This window comes from Macaca nemestrina, chromosome 12, assembly GCF_043159975.1.
Source record: "Macaca nemestrina isolate mMacNem1 chromosome 12, mMacNem.hap1, whole genome shotgun sequence".
NCBI classification, from domain to species: Eukaryota; Metazoa; Chordata; class Mammalia; order Primates; family Cercopithecidae; genus Macaca; species Macaca nemestrina.
The window spans coordinates 100,288,084-100,309,406 of record NC_092136.1 but is presented as its reverse complement, the minus strand read 5'-3'; the positions used below and the strand labels follow the sequence as shown (position 1 = coordinate 100,309,406).

Here is a 21,323-nt window from a genome sequence, read left to right as displayed (position 1 = left end):
AATTGCACTTAAATATAGGAGATGGAGGCAGAGCAAGTTGGCAGAATAGAAGGCTCCACTGATTGTCCCCTTGGCAAGGACGCTGCTACACATAAAAAGCACTTTGGTAAGAACCAAAAATCAGGTGAGCACTCACAGTATCTGGTTTAAACTTCAAATTGCTGAAAGATTCACTGAAGAGGTAGGAAAAACAGTCTTGAATCACTGAGACCACCATTCCTCCATCCCCCAGCAGTGGCCCCACAACACAGAAGAGAAAATCTGTTTGCTTGGGAGAGGGAGAGTGCAGCAATTGTGAGACATTAAATTCAGTGTTGCCTGGTTATAGAAGAAAGCAAAACCAGACCAAACTCAGCTGACACCCACCCACAGAGGGAATTTATTTATTTATTTATTCATTTATTTAAATTTTTTATTTTTTTGGTGAGACAGAGTCTCGCTCTGTTGCCCAGGGTGGAGTGCAATGGTGTGATCTTGGCTCACTGCAATCTCTGCCTCCTGGGTTCAAGTGATTCTTGGGCCTCAGCCTCCCAAGTAGCTGGGATTACAGGCACCCGCTACCACGCCCGGCTAATTTTTGTATTTTTAGTAGAGATGAGGTTTCACCATGTTGGTCAGGCTGGTCTTGAACTTCTGAACACAGGTGATCCACCCACCTCGGCCTCCCAAAGTGGTAGGATTACAGTTGTGAGCCACAGTGCCTGGCCCAGAGGGAATATTTAGACTAGTCCTAGCCAGAGGGAAATCTCCCATCGCAGTGGTCAGAACTTGAGTTCCTGAAAGCCTCACCACCTCAGACTCGAGTGCTCTGGGGCCCTAAATAAACTTGAAAGGTAGTCTAGGCCACAAGGACTGCAACTCCTAGGCAAGTCCGTGTTGAACTGGGCTCAGAGCTAGTGGACTTGGAAAACATGTGATCTCTAAAATATCAGCTGGGGTGGAGTGCTGGGGGAGTGTTGATGCCATCCCTTTCCTTGGTCCAGGCTGCACAGCTTGAAGATCCGTAAGAGATACCTTCCTCCCACTTTAGGAGAGGAGGAGGAAGAGTGGGGAGAACTTTTTCTTGCTTCTTGGATACCAGCTCAGCCACAGGAGTATAGGGCACTGGTCATGGTTGTGAAGTCCTCTTTTCAGACCCTAGCTCCTGTATGAAATTTCTAGACACATCCTGGGCAAGAAAGGAAACCACCACCTTGAAGAGAAAGACACAGTCTTGACAGGATTAATCATCTGCTATAAAAAGTAAAGGAGAGTTTGTCTCGAACCTTAGGTACCAGCTCAGCCACAGAGGTGTAGAGAACTAAGAGGGCTCTTGGGGTCCCTGATCCCAGGAGTTGGCTCTTTGACAGCATTTCTGGACCTGCCCAAGGACAGAAGGGAGCCCATTGCCCTGAAGGGTGAGTTCTAGACCAGGCAACATTCACCAAAAGCTAACTTAAGAGACCTTGGGCCTAAAGGGAACACTGGCAGTAGACTGGCAGTACGACCCATGGGCTTTTGGTGGCAGTAACCGTGTGGTGAGGCTCTTCTACCTTTGGAAAGGAGAGGGAAGAATGGGAAGGACTGTGTCTTGTGGTTTCAGTATCAACTCAGCTGCAGTACAACAGAACACCAAGTAGACTTCTAAGGATTTTGACTCTAGTCCCTGGCTCCTGGATGGCACCTCTGGATCCGCCTAGGCCCTAGGGGATCTCACCAGCCTGAAAGGAAGGACGCTGGCCTGGCTCACTTTGCTACATGCTAGTTTTAGAGCTCTAGGGCCTTGAGCAAACATAGGCAGTCACCAGCGAGTGACTTTCAGGAGTGGTTATAGCAGGCCATAGGTGAGACCGAGTGCTGTGCTGGCTTCAGGTCTGACCCAGCACAGTTCCAGGGGTGGTGGCCTCCAGGGTACTTATGTCACTTCATCCCCAGCTCCAGGTGGCTCAGAACAAAGAGACTCCATTTGTTTGGGAGAAAGTAAGGAAACAGAACAAGAGTCTCTGCCTGGTAATCCAGAGAATTCTTTCAGATCTTGTTCAAGTCTATCAAGGCAGTACCTCTACTAGTCTCAAAAAACTACCACATTACTGGGCTTGGGGTGTCCCCTAAAGCAGATACAGCTAGATAACCATATGCAAGTCCTTTCAAGTACCTGGAAAAGCCTGCCCAAGAAAGGCAGGTTACAAACAAGCCCAGCTTGCGAAAACTACAATAAATGCCTAACTCTTCAATGGCCAGACACAGATAAACATGTACAAGTATCAAGACCATCCAGGAAAACATGACTTCAGCAAATGAACCAAATATGGCACCGGGGACCAATCTTGGAGAAAGAGAGATATGTGACCTTTCTGACAGATAAATCAAAATAGGTGTTATGAGGAAAGTAAAAAAAAAAAAAAAAAAAAAAAAAAAATCAGTAGAATGCCAAGAAGGAATTCAGATTTATACCAGATAAATTTAACAAAGAGATTGAAATAATAAAGAGAATCCAGCAGAAGCTCTGCAGCTGAAAAATGCAACTGACATACTGGAGAAAGCATGAGTCTTTTAATAGTAGAATTGATCTACCAGAAGAAAGAATTCTTTGAGATAGACTGTTTGAAAATACATAGTCATACTAGACAAAAGAAAAAAGAATAATGAAGCACACCTACAAGATTTAGAAAACAGCCACAAAAGGGCAAATCTAAGAGTTTTACCCTTAAAGATAAGGTAGAAAGAGATATGGGTATAAAGTTTATTCAAACAGGTAATATCAGAGAACTTCCCAAACCTAGAGAAAAATATTAATATTTAAGTAGAAGAAGGTTATAGAACACCAAGCAGATTCAACCTAAAGAACAATGCCTCAAGGCACTTAATAATCAAACTCCCAAAGCTCAAGGATAATGAAAGAATCCTAAAAACAGTAAGATAAAAAACAAATAACATAAAAAGGAGCTCCAATATGTCTGGCAGCAGACTTTCAGTGGAAACTTTACAGGCCAGGAGAGAGCGGTATGACATATTTAAAGTGCCAATGAAAAAAAAAATTACTCTTTTACCATAGAGTAATATATCTGGTGAAAATATCCTTCAAACATGAGGAGAAATAAAGGCTTCTCAGACAAAGAAAAACTGAGGGATTTCATCAACACCAGACCTGTCCTACAAGAAGTGCTAAAGAGAATGCTTCAATCAGAAACAAAAGGACATTAATGAGCAATAAATAATCGCCTGAATGTAAAAAACTCATTGGTAATAGCAAGTACAAGGAAAACAGAACATTGTAACACTGTAACTGTGATGTATAAACTACTCTTATTCTAAGTAGAAAGACTAAATGATGAACTAACATAAAATAATAACTACAACAATATTCAAAGACATAGACAGTACAATAAGATAGAAACAGCAGAAGGTTAAAAAGGAGGTAATTAAAGTTAAGGTGTAGATTTTTTACTAGTTTTCTTTTTACTTGTTTTTTTTGTTTGCAAACAGTGATAACTTGTTATTGGCTTAAAATCATGGGTTATAAGCTAGTATTTGCAAACCTCATGGTAATCTCAGAGCAAAAACTTACAAGGGATACACAAAAAATGAAAAGAAAATTACACCATATCATTAGAGGAAAACACATTCGCTAACAGGAAGACAGGAAGAAAGGAAAGAAGGAAGAATAGACCACAAAACAACCAGAAAACAAATAATAAAATGGCAGGAGTAAGTCCTTACTTATCAATAATAACACTGCACGTAAATGGACTAATCTCTCTACTCAAAAGACAGAGTGGCTGAATGGTTAAAAAAAAATAATACACAACAACCTGTTTCCTATAAGCAACACAATTCACCTATAAAGACACTCATAGATTGAAAATACAGTGATAGAAAAACATATTTCATGCCAGTGGAAATCACAAAAGAGCAGTAGTAGCTATATTCATATCAGAAAAAAATAAATTTCAAGACAAAAACTATAAGAAGACATAAAGAAATTCACCATATAAAGATAAAGGGGTGAATTCAGCAAGAGGATATAACAATTTGAAATACATATGCACTCAATGCTTGAGTACCCAGATATATACAGGAAATATGAGAGGTAAGGAAAGAGAGATACGCCTCGCTGCAACAATAGCTGGAGACTTTAATACCTAACTTTCAGCACTAGATAGACCTTCCAGACAGAAAATCAACAAAGAAAGATTGGATTTAATCTATACTATGGAACAAACTGACCTAATAAATATTTACAAAACATTTTATCCAACGGCTGAAGAATACACATTCTTTTCGTCAGCACATAGATTATTCTCAAGGATAGACCGTATGTTAGGTCACAAAAACATGCTCCCGAATGATCGATGGGTCAATGAAGAAATTAAGAAGGGAATTGAAAAATTTCTTGAGACAAAAGATAATGGAATCACAGCATACCTGTGGGATACAGCAAAAGCAATACTAAGAGGAAAGTTCATAGCTATAAGTGCCTACATCATTAAAAAAAAAAAAAGAAAAAGAAAAACTTCAAATCAACAGCCTAATGATGGATCCTAAGGAGCTAGAAAAGCAAGAGTAAACCAAACCCAAAATTAGTAGAAGAAAAATATAATAAAGATCAGAGCAGAAATAAATGAAATTGAAATGAAGAAAACAATACAAAAGATCAACAGAAAAAAAAGGTTTTTTTCTTAAGTTAAAATGAACAAATCTTTAGCCAGACTAAGAAAAAAAGAGAGTACACAGATAATCAAAATCGCACATGAAAAGGAGACATTATATCTGACACTGCAGAAATTCAAAGGATCATTAGTAGCTACTATGAGCAACTATGTGTCAATAAATTGGAATATCTGGAAGAAATGGACAAATTCCTAGACACATACAACGTATCAAGATTGAACCATGAATAAATTCAAAATGTAAGCAGATCAATAATGTGTGATTGAAGCTGTAATAAATGGACATCCAGAAAAAGCCTCAGACTCAATGGCTTCACAGCTGAATTCTACCAAACATTGCTCTGGAAGGGGAACAACACACACTGGGGCCTATTATGGGGATGGGGGAGAGGGGAGGGATGGCACTGGGAGTTATACCTGATGTAAATGACGAGTTGATGGGTGCTGATGAGTTGATGGGTGCAGCACACCAACATGGCACAAGTATACATATGTAACAAACCTGCACGTTGTGCACATGTACCCTAGAACTTAAAGTATAATAAAGAAAAAATAAAAATAAAAATATAAAAAAGAACTAATACCAATTCTACTCAAACTATTTCAAAAAAATAGAGGAGGAGGGAACACTTCCAAATTCATTCTGTGAGGCCAGTATTACCCTGGTACCAAAAATAGACAAAGACATATCAAGAAAGAGAAAGAAAAAAAACTGTAGACTGGTATCACTGGTAAGTATTGATGCAAAATTTATCAACAAAATACTAGCAAACTGAATTCAACAACACATTAAAAAGTTCATTCATCATGACCAAGTGGAATTTATCCCTGGGATGCAAGGCCAATTCAACATACACAAATAAATCAATGTGATACATTATTATCAATAGAATGAAGGACAAAACACCTATGATAATTTCAAGTGATGCTGAAAAAGCATTTGATAAAATTCAATATCTCTTCCTGATAAAAACTCTCAATAAACTGGGTACAGAAGGAATATAACTCAACATCATAAAAATCATATATGATGAACTCAAGCTAGTATTATATTAAATGGGGAAAGACTGAAAGCTTTTCCTCCTAGATCTGGAACATGACAAGGATGCCCACTTTCACCACTGTTTTTCAGCATAGTACTGGAAGTCCTAGCTAGAGCAATCAGACAAGAGAAAGAAATAAAAGGCATCCAAATTGGAAAGGAAGACATCAACTTTTTCTTGTTTGCAGATGATATAATCATATGTTTAGGAAAATCTAAAGACCCCATCCAAAAACAATTAGAACTGATGATCAAATTCAGTAAATTTTCAGGATACAAAATCAACATACAAAAATCAGTAGCATTTTTATATGCAAACTGTGAACAATCTGAAAAAGAAATCAAGAAACTAATCTTATTTACAATAGCTACAAATAAAATACAACACCTGGGAATTAACCAAATAAGTGAAAGATCTCTATAACAAAAACTATAAAACACTGATGCAATAAATTGAAAATGACACAAAATAATAGATATTCCATGTTCATGAATTATAAGAAACAATATTGCTAAAATGTCCATACTATCCAAAGCAATCTAGAGATTTAATGTAATCCCTATCAAAATAACAATGATATTCTTTACAGAAATAGAAAAACCAATGCTTAAGTTTATATCAGATGACAAAAGAGCTAGAATAGCCAAAACTATCCTAAGCCAAAAGAACAAAACTGGTGGAATCACATTACCAGACTTCAAATTATACTTGAGAGCTACAGTGATCAAAACAGCATGGCACTGGCATAAAAACAGACATATGGACCAATGGAACATAATAGAGGACCCCAACATAAATCCATACATCTACAGTGAACTTATTTTCCATAAAAGTTCTCAGAACATACATCAAGGAAAGGACAGTTTGTTCACTAAATAGTTCTGGGAAAATTGGATATCTATATGCAGAAAAATGAAACTAGATCCTGTCTCTTGCTATATTTGAAGACCTCAAAATATGAAACTACTACAGGAAAACATTGGGAAAACTCTCCAAGACAATGGAGTAGGCAAAGACTTCTTCAGCAATATACCACAAGCACAGGAAACTAAAGCAAAAATAGACAAATGGGATAATTTAAATAGCTTCTGCACAGCAAAGAAAACAGTAAACAAAGGGAAGAGACAACCCACAGAATGGAAGAAAATATTTGCAAACTATCTGCCAAAGGATTAATAAATAGAATATATAAAGAGGTCAAACAACTATATAGGAAAAAATCTAAAAATCCAATTTAAAAAATGGGCAAAATATTTGAATAGATATTTCTCAAAAGAAGACATATAAATGGCAAATAGGCATATGAAAATGTGCTCAACATCATTGATCATCAGCGGAATGCAAATCAAAACTTCAATAAGATATTTCACCCCAGTTTACTTGGCTTATATCCAAAAGACAGGCAATAATAAATGCTAGTGAGGATGTAGAGAAAAGGGAGCCCTCATACACTGTTGGTGGGGATATAAATTAGTACAACACTATGGAGAACAGTTTGGAGGTTCCTTAAAAAAACTAAAAATAGAGCTACCATACGGTCTAGCAATCCCACTCCTAGGTATATACCCAAAAGAAAGGAAGATAGTTTATTGAAGTGATATCTGCACTCCCATGTTTATTACAGTAATATTCACCATAGCCAAGATCTGGAAGCAACTTAAATGTCCATCAGCAGATGAATGGATAAAGAAAATGTGGTACTTGTACACATGTAGTATTATTGAGCTCTACAAAAGAATGAAATTCTGTTATTTGCAACAACATGGATGGATCTGGAGGTCATCATGTTAAGTGAAATAAGCCAGGCACAGAAAGACAAACATCACATGTTCTCACTCATTGGTATGAGCTAAAAATTAAAACAATCAAACTCATGTAAATAGAGAGTAGAAGGATGGTTACCAGAGGCTGGGAAGTGTAGTTGGTAGTTGGGGGTTGGGGGGAAGGGAAGACGGTTAATGGATATAAAAAAATAGTTAAAAAGAATAAATAAGACCTAGTATTTGCTAGCATAACAGGATGACTGTAGTAAAAAATAATTTAATTGTACATTTTAAACTGACTAAAAGTGTATTATTGGATTGTGTGAAACACAAGGGATAGATGCTTGAGGGGATGAATACCCTATTTATCCTGATGTAATTACTAAGCATTGTATGCCTGTATCAAAATATCTCATGTAACCCCAAAATATATACACCTACTGTGTACCCACATAAATTAAAAATTAAATGCGTGCATAAAAGTAAAAATATATATTTGTATTATTATTTTGACATCCTAATACTAAGAAATTGGACTGAGCCAATTATCTCATCTTTGCTGACTGCCAAGAGTGTTTCTTTCCTATTTGTTTATTTTTTGAGAGACAGTCTCACTCTGTCACCCAGGCTGGAGTGCAGTGGTGCAATGTCTGCTCAGTGCAACCTCTGCCTCCCGGGTTCTCATGCCTCAGTCATCCGAATAGCTAAAATTACAGGCCTGTGCCACCATGCCTGGCTGATATTTGTATTTTTAGCAGAGATGGTTTTTGCCATGTTGGCCGGGCTGGTCTTGAATTCCTGGACTCAGATGATCCCTATGCTTCAGCATCCCAAAGTGCTAAGATTACAGGCATGAGCCACCATGCCTGATCGAGTGTTTCTCAATGACTGGACAATTCAAAATATACTCTTTATAAAAATTGTAAAGAAAAATTCTGTTTTTTGGTATGCAGAAAAGAAGCAATTCTATGGAAGAAATGATTTGCTACACTGCTTTGGAATTTAGAATATTCTATTAAATAAGTGAACCTTAAAGAGGCATACCACTTAAAATTCAACATCCCTAATGTGAGACCTTTTCTCTCCCAAGCAGCTCTATTTTCAAAGTTTAGTTGGCCCTTTAGAACAGCATTATCTTTTAAAATACTAGATATGTACTTAATAGAGGCAGAGTGCATCATTTGAGAGGATGTCTCAAGATATTGGTGTCTCTTTAAATCTGTGCTGCCTGACAAAACAGGCACATAATTCAACACTTGGTTCAACACCATTAGTAGCTCTAGCCCTATGTATGTGGTACCACAGTACAAGAAGCATAAAGTACGCAATACAAATCTTCCTCAACTCACTTTCAAAGGAGAGTACTTCGTGCATTTTTCATAGTACTTCTCTTCCATAAGATTTTAATGGACTAAAGTATGTCATGTATATAGAACTCATGATAAAATAGAGACAGGCAATACATGATTGAGGTAGCTGCAGAAATAGACATTAGATCGAGACCATCCTGGCTAACATGGTGAAACCCCGTCTCTACTAAAAATACAAAAAACTAGCCGGGCGTGGTGGCGGGCGCCTGTAGTCTCAGCTACTTGGGAGGCTGAGGCGGGAGAATGGCGTGAACCCGGGAGGCGGAGCTTGCAGTGAGCCGAGATCACGCCACTGCACCCCAGCCTGGGAGACACAGCGAGACTCCGTCTCAAAAAAAAAAAAAAAAAAAAAAAAAAAAAAAAAAATGTAGAATCTGAATACACTTTAGCTTGAAATGTAAAAGTGATTTTGCTAAAATGCTTTTTATAGCACAAGGAGATTTATACCATAAAAAGTTGAAAAGGATTATTCATCCCAAATGGATTATTTATTTTTGAAATGAATATTTATAGAGAGCCTCTGAATTAGGCAGCAATCTTTGCCTTTGTTTAAACACAATTAACAATATGCAAAGTAAGGCAGCGCTTTTTAGAAAATATGTGAGCATAAGTACTACTATTGGCAGTCATTTCAGTATCTGCACAGTGAGTACATAAAATGAAGAACAACTAACCTGTTATGCTCTTAATTAATGAACACCTGTACACAATGAAAGCAAGGCTGGTTTTATGGATGCATGAAAATCCAACCAGGCAATTAATGTTTAATTTAGAATTCATGCTATTGAAAAGGTAGCAGAAAAAAAAACTTATAACAGGCAAATCACAAAAGCGGAGAAGTTGGATTTTCTGTGGATGAATCTTTTCCAACATATTTAAGCCATTTTACCTTTTTTTTTTTTGGTTGTTTAATTTTTATATGGAAAAAACTGAACATCTTTTGTATTGTTATTTAATTTTAATGTGATAATTTGATCATGTGGAATTTTTTTTTAAATTAAACTTTTAAGTTCAGGGGTACATGTGCAGGTTTGTTACACAGGTAAACTTATGACATGGGGGTTTGTTGTACAGGTAATTTCATCACCCAGGTATTTAAGCCTTTGAGCATACACCCAGTAATGGGAATATCGGGTCAAATGTTATTTCTGTTTTTAGGTCTTTGAGGAGTTGTCACACTTTCTTCCACAATGGTTGACCTAATTTATACTCCCACCAACAGAGTATAAGTGTTCCTTTTTCTCTGCAACCTTGCCAGCATGTTATATTTTGACTTTTTAGTAATAGCCACTGTGATTGGCATGAGATGGTATTTTATTTGTGGTTTTAATATCATTGCATTTTGCATTTCTCTGATGATCAGCGATGTTGAGCTTTTTCTCATATGATTGTTGGCCACATGTATGTCTTCTTTTGAAAAGTGTCTACTCGTGTCTTTTGTGCACTTTCTAATGGGGCTGTTTGTTTTTTCTTGTAAATTTCTTTAAGTTCCTTGTAGATGCTGGATATTAGACCTTATCAGATACAGAGTTTGCAAAAATTTTCTCATATTCTGTGGGTTATCTGTTTACTCTGTTGACAGTTTCTTTTGCTGTGCAGAAGCTCTTAAGTTTAATTAGATCCCATTTGTCAATTTTTGTTTTTGTTGTAATTGCTTTTGTCATCTTCATCATGAAATCTTTGCCCGTTCCTATGACCAGAATGGTATTACCTAGGTTTTTTTTCTTGGATTTTGATAGTTTTGTACCTTACATTTAAGTCTTTAATCCATCTTGAGTTAATTTTTGTATATGGTGAAAGGAAGTGGTCAAGTTTCAATCTTCTGCATATGGCTAGCCAGTTATCTCAGCATGATTTATTGAATAGGGAATCCTTTCCCCAGTGCTTGTTTTTGTCAGGTTTGTCGAAGATCACATGGTTGTAGGAGTTAGTCCATATTTCTGCACTCTCTAGTCTGTTCCACTCATCTATGTCTGTTTTAGTACCAGTACCATGCTGTTTTCGTTACTGTAGCCCTGTAGTACAGTTTGAAGTTGGGTAATATGTTGCCTCTGGCTTTCTTTTTTTTGCTTAGAATTGCCTTCACTATTTGGACTCTTTTTTGATTCACATGAATTTTAAAATAGTTTTGGTAGTTCAGTGAAGAATGTCAATGGTAGTTTAATAGAAATACCATGAACTCTATACATTGCTTTGGGTAGCATGTTCATTTTAACGATACTGAATCTTTCTATGAGTGCTAGCGGGTTCCTGGGTGCCTGTCTCCCTGGGGACATTCACCACAGTGGCGGAGGCAATGTAGTGGGGGTTGGGCCTGGGGTGAGGGTGGTGGTGGTGGTGGGGTGCCTGACGATAACCGTGTGCCTCCTTGCACTGGAGGTGGTGTTGGCTGGGGGTGGGGCACTGACATGTGCAGGTCTGGGTGTCTTCTCTGCTCTGCAAGCCGGAAGGGTCACTCAGGGTGGGGGAGGATCTGCTGTTCTCTGCACATTCTGAACGTAAGGGTGGGGTACTTGTTGGGGTGGGGCTTGCTGGCTCTGAACCTACCAAAACTCTGTCCGCAATGGCCGTTGGCAGGGGAAGGGGTAGCAGACTGCACTACCAGGTGCTGTCAGGGCAAGGAAAGCAAACCCAAACCCCCACCCCTACCCCTAAGCAGACACGCCCAGCAAACTCATGTGGGAGTTGCCCCATGGAGGAATGTGGGGGACGCTGCGGCTGCAGTGTGGGGAAAGACTGTGCGGGCTGGTGAGTGGCCATAGGAGCCGCCCCGCTTGAGCTCTCTGTCTTGCAGTCAGGGTCCGCCAGAGCAGAAGCTATGATGAGGCCTCCCAAGGCTCCTGAGGGTGCTGTGCATGCAGGTGTGGCCATACTGAGGCCCTTGGAGAGGCCAGCAGACTAACGTGTTGCTCAGGTCAGACTGGCCCCATCTGATGGGCAAAATTGCCTTACAGAGTTCAGGACAAACAAAAAGTTCCCCTAGGGCCAAAGTCTCCTATGGAGCAAATCAGACCTAGGGGGATGGTCATCCCTGACCATGCTCCACTACAGATGCTCTTCCACCAAACCCTCTGTGCTCCACATCAGCTGGCATGCAGCTCCTACCACTTCTCTATGCAGCTCTCCCTGCCAAGTCGAGAGTCCATGGTGGTCTAGGGGGTCTCCTGCTGCTGCGGTTTCAGAGGCCTGTGGCAAGAGTGGGTTGCTCCTTGCCAGTTCAACTCACCAATTCCCCCAGAGCTGTTGGGGGCTAGAAATAAGTCCGGGTGTGCTGTAGCCCCTCATAGGGTTCCCAACTTTCTCCCCCAATCAGCCCAGTCTCTGTGTCTTCCCTCTGTCCACTCTCAATGCCTTCCCTGTGAAGATCTGTTAGGAGCACGCCAGTCCTCTGGGTCCCTCAGTAGGAGCTGTTCCATTTATCTGAGTCTAGTGGACCATCTTGGGATTTGTTTTCTTTCTTTTCCCTTCCTTCCTCCCTCCCTCCCTCCATTCTCCTTCCCTCCTAGAGAGCCATAATATGTTTTAGAGAAAAAGTCAGCTGTTTTGATTGTTTATTTTAATGATTATAAGCTCTGTTCAATTTGTTAGAGGTCAAAAGTCATATTTTGTCATATTTTTGTTTCGGTTCTATAACTGTAATACACAATGGACACAGTTAATTCTTCGTCTTGTATGTACACGCGTATCTGACCTATGTACTGGTGTGCGTAGGGGGCTATAAAGGAAAAAATTGTTCCCTTTACAAATATGACATGTTGAGTACCAGTACCAAACACTGTTCTAGGTTTCAGTGTAGGGCAGTGAACCTATATGACAAATCTTCATTTTCAGTGCACTTTTATTTGAGACTCATGTATTATCATTGAGCATAAATCATTAGCATTTGTTATTTTTTCCTCCCTGTACCTATCCCTGATCCTCCTCTTTCTATTGTTTTCATATTGTTCTTATCAACACTATTAATGTTTGTTTGTGTTCCCCTAAGTAAATGTGTAACCAGACACTTTCTTAATATACAATATTAGGGGGACATAAAAGATAGACCTCAATGAGACTTTGTCCAACGTCATAAAAAATCTACACAGAAAATTTCTGTATTCCTTATTTCTTTATTTTTCTGCTCCTTCCATGTGATAAGCAAGATATCTTAAAATTCAAATAGAGCTGTTAATTCCTCAGTCATTAGAAACATTTTATCAGATGTGCTTTTTCTAAAAGATGAGAATAATGTAATGTTTTAAAGTCAAGGAGCAGATTGGTATTTATTTTACATATAAACTTCAAGAAGGCAGTAGGTCAAGGAAGGACCATGTTTACTTTTTGCAAAGTGTAATTTATATGGGTTTGGTGGTGAAGGGTAACATAAAAGAGTTCTAAGGAAGTACACTGTAATTCAAGTAAAGTATCACTGGAGAAAAAGAAGGGGAGCAGATTTATTCTGAATCTTAAGGGTATGCTATATTGAATGAGTATATTATGAGAAGAATAAATGAACTGCTTCAGTTTCATGGTAACCTGAAGATCAGTGCAAGGATTGGGAGAAAATGTAAGCATTTAGATGGTTGTATTTGTGGAAACAAGGAGAAAAAGTTCTGAGAACAAATAAAATGAAATAATTGTTTTAAAGAAAATAATTTTATGATGTTAAGGTAGATGAATCAGGACAAATTATGCTAAGGCAAGCAGTGGAGCAATCATGGTGAATTCACCTTAGTTTCAAGACGATTAGAAGCATACCAAATCCAACCTGACTATGCCAAATGTTTACCTGCTTCATTTGTGCGGATCATTCGAGATGGGGTGCTTGGATCTCCTGTCCCAATAGGGTTGGTGGCCACCACTCGAAATTCGTATTCCACCCAGGGATTTAGGTCCACAGCCATGGCTGACTCCATGTCCCCTGTTATGATTTCTGGCACTATAGAAAGGAAGGAAATTTCATGTCACTAGGAGGACTGGAAAAATGCTACAAATGGCAATCAAGAGTATTAATGCTACTGACAGAATCAGCAGGCTAAAGCATATTTCCTCACAACACGTGGTCATGGTGTCACCTCCAGTGTCATTAGTAAAATGAAAATCAATCTTCAGGGAGTAAGCACTTGCATATGTCTAAGTTTGTTGGAGTTAATTAAAACTCTTCCATTTTATCTTTACACAAAACTTGCCATTATGTACACTAATAATTATTTCACCAATCCCTCAGCCCCAGATAAGGGGCCAATTAGAACTATAATTTAAACAGTTTTCTTTCCATTTCTAGGAAATTTCTTGAGCAGTTTGCTCTCCCAGTTCTGGCAAACATGTTTAGTCACTTGGTAATTCCAAGCAGCAAATTAACAATATATCTGTTTAATTTAAAAAACACAGTTTGTGATATCTGAGTAGAAACACTGAATTCTTCTTAGAGTGACTTTTGTACTACATTTAAATTTTTGTCAGGGCATAACATTGTTTGTCAGTACAGTTACCATTGGTGAAGTGTTTATACATGGCATACATGCTTCGTTTTGGACTGCTTTTCTTGTTCACTCATCTCTGCTGTCTAGGAAATGTTTCTAAACATTTGTTACAGGAGTGAAAAGGCAGTATGTGGAGAATCTCCCTTGCAGCATGCAAAGATCCTCTGGATTTATATCAGTCTTGGATTTCTTTGTAGGCATAGCAGTACAGCCGGGATGGGAGTTTGGGGTCTTGATTTGAGGACTCAATTCTGTTTTACCGCTGCAAGGTGCTATGAAATTGTCTTGAATTTTCCATGAAAATCTCTTCTGAAAGGTACCAAAAGAATGTTACCAAATAAGTAGCTCTGTGAAAGGTGAATGCTCAGAGCATAGGCAGCGTGAGCTGCCTGACAAATCTCACAGCACTGCAGAGCTGCTGTGTTTTCTTAAAGCAGTGACAGGAAGACGTGGAAAAACAAAAACAGTGTGTCCCCTCTTGCTGAACTGGCAACTGAGCAGTACACTTGGAGTCTAAGAGGTGGGTGAGGGAAAGGCCACTGTCAGACCACAGCTTGGCGAAATGTCAAGCTATGCTTGACAAACATACAAAAGAGAAGAAGAGATTTCCAGATAATGCTCAGCCTTCTGTAGCCCAGAGCCTACACTGTATCACTAATGCTTACATTGAGAGCACCAGGACTTAACATCACTGTTTAATTTACTTATATTTATGTAAGTCATCTCAAGTAACTCCAGACATCTGGACCATGCTCATCCCTTTTATTCTAATCTCCAGAGAATTCTGCCACTTTTCTCTTCTGCCCAGCTCATATCTCTTCCTCATTCTTGAAGTTCTTCCACTGTGACACTTGGAATTTATGATCTGTCATTAGCAAAATCCCCTGTATGCTTAATCTCCTCTCTGGGCATATCTACAACTTTTTACTCCAATAGAAACTAAGAAATTTTACCCTTATTAAGGGGTGGACCTCTTAAGATATCATGGAGAAAAAGAACCAGCCCTTTTTTCCTCTCTCTCCCACATCTCTAATGGATGTTTCCCATCAGCATGCAAGCATGCAGATGTTTTTCTCTGAAAAACAAAACTAAGGTCTCAACATTTCCTCTCCTTCCAGCCTTCACTCAGTTTCTCTGATTCTTTTGAGAGTTGTTTGTGCTATTACTTACTGTCTGCAATTATTTTTCTTCCATTCTCTCTTGAACCTATGCCAGTCAGACTCTTACCTCCAGTTTTCCATCATACTGCCTTCTGTCAAGATTACCAATGAATGGTCTCTGTTACTGAAACCTTAAGGCCAGATCTCTGTTACTCATCTTACTTGAACTATCATCATCCTTTGACACAGTTGATCATCCTTTGAAATACTTTTCGAAACTTAACTTCTGGTTCTCTCCCACCTGATTATGCCTTCTCAGTCTCCACTGCTGATTTCTTTTTGTCTTCCTGGTGCAACTTGGCTCTACGATTTTCCATTTTCTTACTCCATGGTGATTTATCCAGCCTCATGGTTTTAGATACCCTCTATGCTGATAACTCTAATATTTTTAATGAACCTCTTCCCTACATTTCAGACTCATACGTTCAATGGCATATTATTAATAGACATTACTATTTGAATAGATTTCTGCAGTATTCTTATCCAGGGAATGACAATTGCTTTCTTACAGATGTTGTATCCCAAATCTTCAGGCCATCCTGGACTCCTTTCTTTCTCCCCTGTCCCACTCCAATCCATTAGAAACTTATGGCATCTGTGACTTCAAACTATGTTGATATCTCCACTTATCTTGGCAGAAAAATTTCTTGGAAGAGTTGTCTATATTAATTTTTTTCCTATTGTCTCTGGATCTCATTCTTGTCAGACTTTGATGCCGATGGCCTACCATCACATCAAAACTGCTATTGTCAAGGTTACCAATCCGACCTCCATATAGCTAGAACTAATGATCACTTCTCAGTCTTCATTTTACTTGACATCTTGGTAGCATCTGACACAGCTCATTAGGCCTTTTTCTTCGATAGGCTTTATTCCTTTGTTTTCCATGGCATGACATTATTTTGGTTTTCCTTTTACCTCAATGATTGCTTTTATTCTGCCTCCTTTGGATGGCTGCCTTCTCCACAACTTCTTACTGTTACAATGCTCCAGGGCGTTATTTTCATACTGTTTCTTCTTTATTTTATACTTACTTTCTTGGAGGTGACATAGAGTCTCATATTTTAAAATATTATATGACAATAATTGTCTAATTTATAACTTTATGCTAAACCTCTCACTTAAACAGCATACTTATATACCCAGATGCCTACCTGAAATCTCATTTGGATGTCTAACAGATATATCAAACTTAATATGTCTCAAATTGAATTCTTTATCTCATTGCTACCCAATCTGTTCCAATTATGAAGGTTTCTTAGGCTTCTCCATGTCACCTAATGATAACTCCATCCTTAAGTTGGTTAGGTCAAAAATCTTGTAGTTTTCCTTGAATTCTTTTTCTCTCATACTGTTTACATCCAGTTTGTTGCAAATGCTGTGGGTTTTAGCTTCCAAATAGTTTCAAATTCTGACCACTTTTATGACCTCTGTCATAAAAGCATCAGTGACCTGTGTCACCACCAAGCTTCTGTCACATTGAAGCATCATCATCTCTCCACCATAATAATAGCTTCCTAAATAGTTTAGTCACTCTTCTCTTATCCTTCCCGTAAGTCTATTTTTAACATAGCTTGGATGACTATATTAAAACTTAAGACTTAGAAGAGCAATCCTCCAATGTCTCATTTCTCAAAGGGTGAAAACCCAAGTAATGTATGATCTGGTCTTGCCAATATCTCTCAAAACTCATCTACCTTTCTCCCTAAAACTCATTCTGCTCCTGCCTCACTGATCTTCTAATGCTCTTGCGTATCATGCTTCTAATACGTTTGCTCTAGTTGCTCCTTATACCTGGGCTGCCTCCCCCATACCTCCTATAAAATGTACACAAATATACCTTCTCAGTAAGGCATACCCCGACCACTCTATTTCAAAGTGCAAGCTTCCTGCAATGGACTAAATGTGTCCTCTCAAAATTCATATATTAAAGTCCTAACCCCTAATGTGGCTGTTATTTGGTGATAGAGCTTCTAAGGAAATAATTAAGGTTAAATGATGTGGTAAGAGTGGGGCTGTGATCTTAGTGTCCTTATAGGATGAGACACGAGAGCTCTCTCTCACTTTGTGTGTGTGTGTGTGTGTGTGTGTGTGTGTGTCATCCATGTGAGAACACAGTGAGAAAGCAACTTGATGTTGGAACTCCAAACCTCTAGAACTGTAATAAAGTAAATTTCTGTTGTTTAATCCACTCAGTCCATGGAATTTTGTTATAGCAGCCTGAGGTGACTAATACACTGACCCTGATCATAGTACTTCTGATTCCTCTTACTGCATATAATTTATTTTTCCCCCCATAGTACTCATCAACTTCTAAGATATTATATAATTTACTTGCTTATTATGTTCTCTGTTTATTGTTTGTCTTCACCTATAAGAATACAATCTTCACAAGGGCAAGGATTTATTTATTCGGTGTTGTTCATGTACCTAGAACACCTGATATGCCGCATGTGCCTAGAACACTTCCTAAAAGGTGCTTGGTAAATTTTTATTAAATGAATGAGAGTTCAAATTGCCTGGTGTGAACAGAATTGGCAATATTAATTAATTCTGCTTGAATCTTGATGTAATTAGTATAAGCTTTAATATACATATAAAAATAGTCTTCCTTCGAAAGCTATGCATATTTATATCCTCTTAGTCATAACTATAGACTTTAAAGACTCCCTTTCCAAGCCCATATCCTTTCCACCACCCTTCATTCCTCTCTTTAAAGTGAAAAAAAAAAAAGATTTGGAAATTCTAAATTCCCTGTTACTTGTAAGAGATATAAAATAATTATAAGTATTAATTGAAGGTATTATTATTTTTGGTGAAACAAAATGCAATATGAAAGAAAGTAAAAACTTTCTTTTTTATACAATTAGGATTTTGATTTGAAATGCAATATTGTAGAGATGAAGAATAATGGAGGATTTATACCAAAATAAGTATTTTAAAGGTCTTGCAGCATCTTTTTATAAATATATTATTTCCGGAACTTTAGGGACAAGTTGGTTTCAAAGAAAACATTGTGCATCAGAGAGAACATGACAGCAACTAAAGACAGTGGAAGACCTTATATTGACTTAGGGGAAACATCTTGTTGAAATGCCTTTCCAAGCAAAAGAATCACATCCAAAACTATTTATTTTGAGACAAGATCTTATTCTGTTGTCCAGACTGGTCTCAATCTCCTGGCCCTAAGTGATCCTCCCACCTCAGGATGTCTCAAAGTGCTGAGATCACAAGTATGTGCCACCCAAACTCTGCCACCAATTTAATTAATAAAATACCAAATAAATCTGTTCAGTTGAAAAATGGAACCAATCAGTCTGTGCAAACATACCCGCAGTAGAAGACATATCCACTGATACAAGAATATTTAAGAAGCATATCTGAGTTAAGTAAACAAAGACCAATGAATTCTGTGATTATAGGCAATTTGATATTCCTAGGTAGACATAATCAAAAATTACGTCAGCTAATGCTTCTCAGTAGTATAAAAAAGAAAGTCAGGTTTCTAAATCAAAAGCCATTTGCTTGAGTGGAAAAGAGGTCTGCAAGTGAAATGATCTATTTGTTATGGCTCTTTGCATACTTTTTTCAAAATAAATACATTATTTACATTTTAGTCTCATTTGCAGGAGGCAGTATTCATATGTTAATTCCAAGGTGTGCTCAGCTAGAGGGTTCATGTGGAACCTCTGACTTCATTTTCCACAAATGAGAAACTCATTATTTTTTATGCTCATTTTGGTATATTTTAAATGCTTTTCAAATAGTAGATTATTAATTGCATTAATTGTATCAGCAAGGTTAAACTCCAGATTCATTTTTTTTTTCTAATGGATATTGTTAAATTGGAGTTTATTTTGACTGAAATTAATTTAGAATGAGGGAGCAACTGTGAAACCAAAAGGCTCATGACCAGTGGAGCTGGTGTGGTTCCAGAGAGACTTATTTCCCCATCATAGGCGTGAAAGAAACGATGAGAATGAGCATGGTACTAAAACCAGGAAGCATCTAAAAGGCCTATTTTGGAGCATGTAAATCTTGTGGACAGCTCTTCATCAGGCTTTCCCTGAGGACAGCATGCCTCTGCCAATAGGTGCAATTAATGGTGCGTTTTGGAGAAATGAGTTAGAAGAGGACACATCTAGTGAGAGCCCTAGCACCATGAAGGGTAAATACAATTGATCACTTGCAGAAATCCTTTTCTGAAGGAAAACTTTTTTATAAGTACAGCACAATTGCAGGGTTTTTAGAAGTGTTGTTCTTGCTGAATTGAATTAAAAAAGAACTCTGAAAAATATCACCATCAAAAAGTGGGCAAAGGATATGAACAGACACTTCTCAAAAAAAGACATTTGTGTGACCAACAAACATATATAAAAAAAGCTCAACCCATCACTGATCATTAGAGAAATGCAAATCAAAACTACAATGAGATACCATCTCATGCCAGTGAGAATGGCGGTTACTAAATAGTCAAGAAAAAACAGATGTTGGTAAGGCTGTGGAGAAATAGGAACACTTTTACACTGTTGGTGGGAATGTAAATTAGCTCGACTCTTGGGGAAGATAGTGTGGTGATTCCTCAAGGATCTAGAAACAGAAATACCATTTGACCCAGCAATCCATTACTGGGTATATACCCAGTGGAATACAAATCATTCTACTATAAAGATACATGCACACGTATGTTTACTGCAGCACTATTTACATTAGTAGAGACATGGAACCAACCCAAATGCCCATAAATAATAGACTGGGTAAAGGAAATGTGACACATATACACCATGGAGTATTATGTAGTCATGAAAAAGGAATGAGTTCATGTTCTTTGCCAGGGCATGGATGAAACTGGAAGTCATCATCCTCAACAAACTAACACAGGAATAGAAAACCAAACACCACATGTTCTCACTCATAAGTGGGAGCTGAAAAATAAGGACACATGGACACAGGGAGAGAAATAACACACACTGGGACCTGCCAGGGAATGAGGGGAGGGGAGAGCATCAGGAGCATCAGGACAAACAGCTAATGCATGTGGGGCTTAAAACCTACATGACAGGTTGATAGGCACAGCAAACCACCATGGCACACATATACCTATGTAACAAACCTGCACATTCTGCACATGTATCCCAGAACTTAAAATAAAAATTTAAAAATATTTCTAGCATTCAAATAATATTAGAAAGATGCAACTTTACAGTAGGGACTTCTAAAACAAACACAAAAATGACATTTAATTCAAATGCCTAAATCCTCCACAGACACATGAATATGTATGTTTTTATATACACACACACATATATGTGCATATATATATATATATAAAAACATATGTATATATAAACAAGTAAAAACAGGTGAACTGAGAAAACCATAGGTGAGAATCAGAACATAAGTGTAACTAGCAAAGCATGGATGTAGCAGGTAGAAGATATGTACTGGATTGCTATGGGCATAGGATGAGTAATAAAACACACATGTATTGCAATGTATCCACAAGGAAAACTTCTCCAAAAGTAAGTTGCATGGGTAGTGTGGCAAGAGCAGATAGGGAGGATGGCTGTAGGCAAGAGGATGGGTTAGGTGAGTGCACAACACCAGATCTGAAGTTGAGGTCATTTCCTGGCTGCAGAGCCAAAGATTTAAGCTGTCACACTCAGAATAAGATTGAAGCACAGGGTTGAAGGTTATAAGAATTTCTGAGTAAATCTGCTCATGTGGTTTAAATGTGTCCTTCCTGAATTAACTACCATACCTAGAGATTCCCCAATTTTGGGGTCTTTAAAGGTATCACAGGGTTTTAATGGATCCAGGAATGAGGCTATGAGCAATTATCTATAATACAAAATAAATATGTATATGTGCATAAT

At 38.1% G+C, this 21,323-nt stretch overlaps 1 protein-coding gene across 5 annotated transcripts in view; it reads right to left on the bottom strand.

Moving 5' to 3' along the window:
• The window catches only part of LOC105484296 (contactin 5), a 1,362,583-nt gene that overhangs the window by 69,745 nt on the left and 1,271,515 nt on the right, over nucleotides 1–21,323 (bottom strand). For all 5 annotated transcript variants that reach the window (XM_071075496.1, XM_011745800.3, XM_011745801.3 and 2 more), the window contains one exon: nucleotides 13,594–13,743. In XM_071075496.1, the coding sequence (XP_070931597.1) occupies nucleotides 13,594–13,743 (150 nt within the window). The remainder of the gene's footprint in view (nucleotides 1–13,593; nucleotides 13,744–21,323) is intronic.